The sequence below is a fragment of the Primulina huaijiensis genome, chromosome 12 (assembly GCF_012295235.1).
Source record: "Primulina huaijiensis isolate GDHJ02 chromosome 12, ASM1229523v2, whole genome shotgun sequence".
Classification (NCBI taxonomy): Eukaryota; Viridiplantae; Streptophyta; class Magnoliopsida; order Lamiales; family Gesneriaceae; genus Primulina; species Primulina huaijiensis.
In genome coordinates, this window is record NC_133317.1 from 18,589,743 (window position 1) to 18,596,657 (window position 6,915).

The 6,915-nt window shown below is 32.0% G+C and overlaps 1 protein-coding gene across 2 annotated transcripts; it reads right to left on the reverse strand.

Annotated features, from left to right (window-relative positions):
- Positions 1–2,580: 2,580 nt before the first annotated feature.
- LOC140990637 (glutaminyl-peptide cyclotransferase) lies at positions 2,581–6,915 on the reverse strand. 2 transcript variants are annotated; one of them, XM_073460429.1, is made up of 11 exons: positions 6,544–6,915; positions 6,059–6,115; positions 5,097–5,132; positions 4,870–4,934; positions 4,504–4,567; positions 3,700–3,817; positions 3,510–3,607; positions 3,337–3,407; positions 3,224–3,251; positions 2,908–3,010; positions 2,581–2,822 (listed from the first exon to the last, which is right to left on the reverse strand). In XM_073460429.1, the coding sequence occupies exons 1-11, from the start codon at positions 6,820–6,822 to the stop codon at positions 2,716–2,718; spliced, it is 1,026 nt and encodes a 341-aa protein (XP_073316530.1). In that variant the 5' UTR covers positions 6,823–6,915; the 3' UTR covers positions 2,581–2,715. The 2 variants fall into 2 exon arrangements, with proteins under 2 accessions (XP_073316530.1, XP_073316531.1); XM_073460430.1 differs by having other exon boundaries at positions 2,908–2,962; positions 6,544–6,913.

Consider the following 6,915-nt stretch of genomic DNA (forward strand, 5'->3'; position numbering starts at 1 on the left):
AAAAATAATTTCTAAACATGTATTAGAAATTACGTCGAATTTGGAATTATTTTAATGTGTACAAATCATTTGACCAAATGCTATATGTATACCGAATTATACATATAACTTAATAATACATTAATCATTATTTTTTATTATTATTATTTTTATTAAAAATTATTACCAACATAAGGGTCCCAAATTAATTAATTAATTTTTTTAATAAAAATAATAATAAAAACCGAATTATTACCAACAAAGGGTCCCACATTAATTAATTAAATTTTTTTAAAAAAATAAAATAAAATAAAATAAAAATCATTACCACACTTTAGGAGCAATTTAAAAAACGTGTGGGTCTCATTTTTAATTATTTTAATTAACATTCATTTGCTCAATTGTCAGTTGCCATTCATCTTCTTCTTTATTTCTTCTGCAATATCTCTCCGAAATATTTTCAGAAACACCTTCGTATTAAAATTTTCTTTTCTCAAAAAATTTCAAAATTCAGAAAACTGTATATTTTTATTTTCAAGATTCAAGGAAAAAATTCAAACTCCGATCAAGAACACAATTCTAAGGTAAGTTTCTTAATATTATTATGTATGATCTTTAAATTTTAAGTTTCTTACGTAAAACTTAAAATTCTTTTCCTAAAATTTCATGATATGAAAACAAATATTTTTAAGACAGAGGTATCACGGCTCTGATACCAAATGTTAGAGATTTTTCTCAAAATTATGTTTTTTTACGTATACATGAACATGAAAAAACTATATGCGAAAATAAATCGAGTGTTACCTCTGGCCATTGAAAATTTTGAAATTCTTCTGATTTTCCTCCGATTGATGTCTTCTAAGCACTCCACCCTCTCGATAGATGGTGTATTTTTGTTTTCTGATGTGTGTGCTTAGGGACCTCAATCGCCTCTATTTATAGGCGTTTCTCATACCACCGATGAGTGTATCGGGAGCCGAGATTCAGAAGAAGAAACGTGTATTTGTCTCAAGTTTCTAAAGTTGAGCACGTTTGTCAAAAGTTGTAGGTAATGGTCGTCGCCATTTCTTACACGTCTTTCCTTCTTCTGATAAATATGGGTCATTTTTTTTTCTTACAGTCCAAAGAACTTAATCATGGATCAAAGTTCCTGATGTAATATATCTGAAGTTGCTCTTTGTTATGTCGTGGAACACTTTATATATTCCTAAATCCTAATGAATAAATAGAATTCCAATTAAATTAGAAAAATATTTCAAAAATGTTCTAGAATAGACATCGTGTTATATATAGAATATAAAATAGATGAGAATACGCTAATGATTATGATATATGACAACTTGGAACAAGGTCAAGTTTGATACGAAATTGGAGTTCAAGATCTAATTATAATAAGAGTAGGTGTCTTGTGAGATGGTCTCACGAATCTTTATCTGTGAGACAAATCAACTCTACCGATATTCACAATAAAAATTAATATTCTTAGCATAAAAATTAATACTTTTTCATGAATGACCTAAATAAAATATTCGTCTCACAAAATACGACCCGTGAGACTGTCTCAAACAATTTTTTGCCATCAAAGAGTGGGAGTAGCCTCGAGGTTAAGCGAAGATAATGAAATAATTCGTTACTGACCTTAATTAAATCGTCTTAAATTTTGGAAATGCCGTTTTCCTTTGAAAATTTCGGGATTTTGAAAGATATCTATGAAATTGTGTGCATACACATGTAAACAACACATTGAAAAAATATCAACGTTCTAAAAATCTGCTCAAGTGCTAGACGATAACCGACTGCCTAAAAAAAATATTAGTCTACCAACCTAGATGACAAGGGCCACCTAGACGGCCCTAAGCAGTCCAAGGCCATTAGAGCTTTTTTTTAAAAAAAAAAAAAGGTTTTTTTTTTTTTATATTTAAGTTTAAAAAAATAAAAGATATTTTGTTTATAGGTCCTAAACAAAATTATAACAATAAACGTCATTTTCGTCTGTTATGCCTGCTATCTAGATCGAGAAACTTCACATTTGCATACGAAAAAGAGGATAATAATAATGATATTGAATTAATTTAAGCAATGATTTAATATCATAAAATTAAAAAAAAAATCATTTTATTTTTTATTAGTCATGTTCGCTCACTCTATATCAAACAATGATTTCATATACTAAAATAAAAGTAGGAAAAAAATATTTTAAAGATATTATATATAATGTTACTAAATATTATAAAAATTATTTTAAAAAACCGCATACGTGTTAGACAATCGTCATCCTACCGCTTTTTATTACACTAAAAAATATGTACTAGGAATGTATTTTGAAGGCTTCTGTACATTATATATACTCTAATGCATCCAATGTTACATCTAAATCAATAATTAATTGAGCCATTTTATAGCTATTAACATACTTTTTTTTTTGAAAAAAAAACTCTATAATTTGAATATCAAAAATTAAGATGCGATTTTAAATGTCAATTTTGTACAAATAATTTAATATAGTTCAACCTTCATTGATAACAGAAAGCAAAAAAGTAAAGGTGCACACAGTGTGATGGATATNCATGGTAATATGGTCATGTTGGAGCACACGCTTGGTAAGCACCATATCCCAATCACATTGATGGAACCAAATTATCCATAAATACAGATTGAATTATTAAATATTTTTCTCGATCTCAAATATATATTCTACAAATTTATTTTAATCTAAAAAATATCTTTCCACTGTTTTCAAAAATGGTGCGGTCTAGTTATGCAGAAGCTCCCAATATCTCCATTGAATGGTTTCCATTGACGCAGCTTGATCTCATACAGCTTTGGCCATAGTTTTCCTGTCACTGCGCAAAAAGCATAAATGAACAATGATGAGAATATGGGAGATTTGCTCGTCAGATTCATGTGAAACGAAAAAGTATGTGTTACCGAAAACCCGGTTTTTTTCTTGATCCCATGCTATGCCATTTAAAACATCGATGCCCTGAGAAATTGTCGAGTTTGAATTAACAGACATCCACAAAGAAATCTCCTGACAACATACACAATAGAACCATGCATGTCGTCTATTTTCTTAATCAGATTCCATCTCTGTTTCATAAATATAGATGAATAAAGTTTTCCCGCCAAAAAATTTCAAAAAGATTTATCTCCTACGGTTCGTTCATCTAGATCCATGTTATTGCAGCATAGAAGATCGACGTCGAGTAATCATGTATGTAAATAGCAATATCAAGCATTTTACCCTTGCTCCTGATGCTAGCAACGATTCCCTGTAATATCAAAGTCAAACGATGAGCTGAGCTGATTATTAGAGAGAATAGCTCATCTTTAATATTGAGAAAAGCTAGGCACAACCTCAAATTTGGAACGAATAACCATCCCAAGACCGCACCATCTGTCACCGATATTCTAGCGATGCAATCAGTCTACGAAGAAAGGATATATATATACAAATAAATACAAGGAAAATGAAAAAAGAAAAACAAAAGCATGGCACAAGAATAGCACATAGAGGTCCTCTGTCATACCTGCCAAACATTTGCCCACACTTCACCATTCACATACTCCAGTTCATTTAGGTTGTATACTTCATGTCCGTTGAACTTCACGGTTTGTTTAATAATAACTGAGTGGATTCAAGAAAAGCAAACCGACAATATAAACTTACAGCAATTTCAAAATGGTACTAATGAATGCTGACTTTAAAATGATATATACCTTTAAATGTTTGAGGGTCAATCTGGTACAAGGTAGAGCTTCCATCACTGCCAAATATAACTTTGCCATCAGTTGCTAACCCCCAACCATCTTTCATTTGATTAATAAATGTACCAATCTGCAGATGATAGCAGATAATTAAGTCACGCAGACCTTGCTATATCAAGAAATTAAGACGGTGTAAATGATCTTTTCTATAGTTGGAAATTTACAAATGAATCGCACGAGAATGGAGGTCTAGGAATAAAACAAGATCCAATACAGGGTCACAACCGTTGATTTGGTTAGAATAATTGTCGATGAAAAAAGTTTATTACTGAATTCATGGATCAAGTATTTAACCTCCATTTAACAAGAAAACTAGGGCATGAACACACTGCAGGAAATGAGAAGGCTGAAATCACTATGCCACCACAGATTTATTCAATGCTAGCCTACAAGAAAAAAATGACCATATGAGCAAGGATGTATCATTATTTACAATTACAGCATTGAATGCATGAGAAATTCCTAGGAAATGTAAAATATGGGAAGCATCAGTTATAGCTGCAACTTTACTAGTCGGGCTGCTACTGCAATTTATAAATTTTTCAACCCATTCACTCGGTAGTGGCATAATTTCACATTCAAAAAAAAGTCCGACGTAACACTGAAAGACATGCTTGGGGATACTTCAAAAGTAGAAACAAAATAGCACTAAAATATATTCTAGCCTTTATCCTCATTTCAAAAATATCAATTTAAATATACAAGCATATAAGACACAGGAAAAGATTCAGAAAAGTAGAAAGGTGAAGAACAAACTTGGCTCAAGTTATTTCGGTCGTATATGAAACCAGTATTCTGCAACCAAGTAACCTGAAACAACCTACAAAGTACATTGGATTACTATATCAGAACTAGGAACTCCATGTAAACGTAATAAAATAAAATAAAATAAAATAAAAATTATGTTCAAATAATCAAGCCCGGGCTAAAAAAAGATAGAAAAATACAGTTCATTCAGAAACCATCTCTAACATTGATGATATATAATAACCTGAGACAGTGTTTATCAGTATATGAGTTTTTTGTGTTTTACAACCAAACTTTTCTAATGCTGATACTTAGATTCGTTATTCACAAAATAAAGGTAAAATATAAATAAAACACAGGGGGTTGGTCACTAACTTTTCACCAAGAAGAGTCAATCCTTCTCCAAAATAAGAATATTGCAATTCATGAATGGCCTCAACCTACAACACTCAAAATCAAGGACTATTATTAATCGTCTAGCCAGATTATGTAGATATTGCACTATGCTTGTAAAATTCAGAACATCCTAACTTAATTTAGGTAAGCATGGATTAAAACAAAACTAAATGTATTGTTTCTGTATTCAATCTCTATAATATTACCTTCCCTGTCCCAAGAGCAACCTTTCGAACAGATGACTGCAATAGAAATAAGAATAAGAAAACAATAAATTGCACAAAGCAAAAATTCACAGTGCTGTTTATGTACTCATGGAAAAGATAGTTATTATAAAAAATGTCACATACAATGTCTACAGCAGTATGCAATGGATCATCCATACTTTGCCTCAGTTTCTCCAATAAATGGCATGGTAGAATGGCATAAAATGTGATGGTCAGCACCACTTTGTACATGAATTGGAATCAAGCTTTTAAGGGCCAGTTTGGATACAGATGTAGATTATAAAATACTTTAATATTTAAGTGCTGCTTTTAAAATAAAAACAGAAGCAGTTTTAATGTTTGAATACCACAGTAAAAGGATATTTTCCTTTTATTTACTTAAAATAACTTAAGTAAAGGCCCAAGAGCCACATCTTAGCTCTTCCAGAAAGTACTTTTTTTAACCACTTTTTAATTGAAATTCTCAACTATTTTTAGTTTTTTTTAGAGGTGGTTTTAATAACTTAAAAGCTTCTAAATTCAAATGCTATCTGTCAAAATAATGGAATCTTACAATATTTTTTTATAAATTGATACTTTTGTTGCGAAACTCTGTGATACTAGCCAGCATAGCTAATGCATATTATCCTTTTGTTCAACATAATGATATTTAGAGGATTAAATGAAACAATTTTCAGATACTTGTACAATGTTTAGCTTATAATTTAATATGCTTGCCCAACAATGATTACAGTATCTTTTAAAACATATTTCATTGCCAATACTTTTAAACACAAACCTAGAATACCAAGATGGTGAACACATTATAACAGTATTGGGCCTATATGAAAACATGATGCTCAGAAAAAACTTGAAAATAAGAGCGACATGCTGAACAAGCATAAATGTATTGCCCAGGCTTAAGACCCAATCATACGAGACCCAATCATACGATAACTTACACGTCCATTGAGCCCAGTTGATTCAAAAAATGTATCATTTCCTGCATACAAAAGCCCCTGCAAGCAAAACACGATCTTAATCTCATGGGGGGAGCAAAAGTTTTCAGCACCTCACAAACTCTATAAAATAGAATTTACAGTTTCCCAGAAATGGAAAGGAAACTTGAGAATTTCTCAACATAAAAAAAGTTCTATTGTGAACAAAGGCTGGTTAGAAGGTCGAAAAGAGGAATTCTCTATGATTTAAGACAGTAAACCAGAAAATTATCAGAATTTCCAGTCAAACATAGCAACCCCCACAAAGTACAAAGGAATACAAATCGAAACCAAATAACGTTCCAGAATCGTGCTTTCAGTAAACATCATCAAGATTAAAACATCATAAAGAGCCTATTGCCAATCTCTATAATCACATTAAACAGCAGAAATTGATCGACCCCCTCAATTTCTTAGAAAAACTGACAGTAAATTGACAAGAAATTGACCTGAGTGAAGGCACTGGGATCATGAGGAAACGCACGCACCACTTCAGCAGAGTAAATCCGATCCGAACGATGGTCTGAACCGAACGCACTCCGCATGTTCCATGAAATGCTTAGAAGAACAAGAACACATACAAACAAAACAGCTGAAATGAAGAAAGAGGCCTTTCTGTACGTCAAACGCCACGGCGAGGAGAAGGCCATCGGATTACTTTGAAGACTGATGGAATTCGAAGTCGATGACCGCCGGTTGAACTTTTTCCTCAGCGATCTGGTCGCCATGGCGGAGATAGAGAACTCATCAGCGGTAATTCGGATGCGACCGCTGGTTTAGGTTACTTGCTGAACGTACGATTCAGATTTGACTCGACTGAG

Excerpts from the sequence above, each read along its gene's own strand:
- LOC140990637 (XM_073460429.1), bottom strand. The coding sequence starts at position 6,822 with ATGGCGACCAGATCGCTGAGGAAAAAGTTCAACCGGCGGTCATCGACT. Across the intron at positions 4,568-4,869 it reads TTGACTCTTCTTGGTGAAAA|GTTGTTTCAGGTTACTTGGT; the intron begins GTTAGTGACCAA and ends TGTACTTTGTAG. Across the intron at positions 3,252-3,336 it reads TTATTCGTTCCAAATTTGAG|GGAATCGTTGCTAGCATCAG; the intron begins GTTGTGCCTAGC and ends TTGATATTACAG.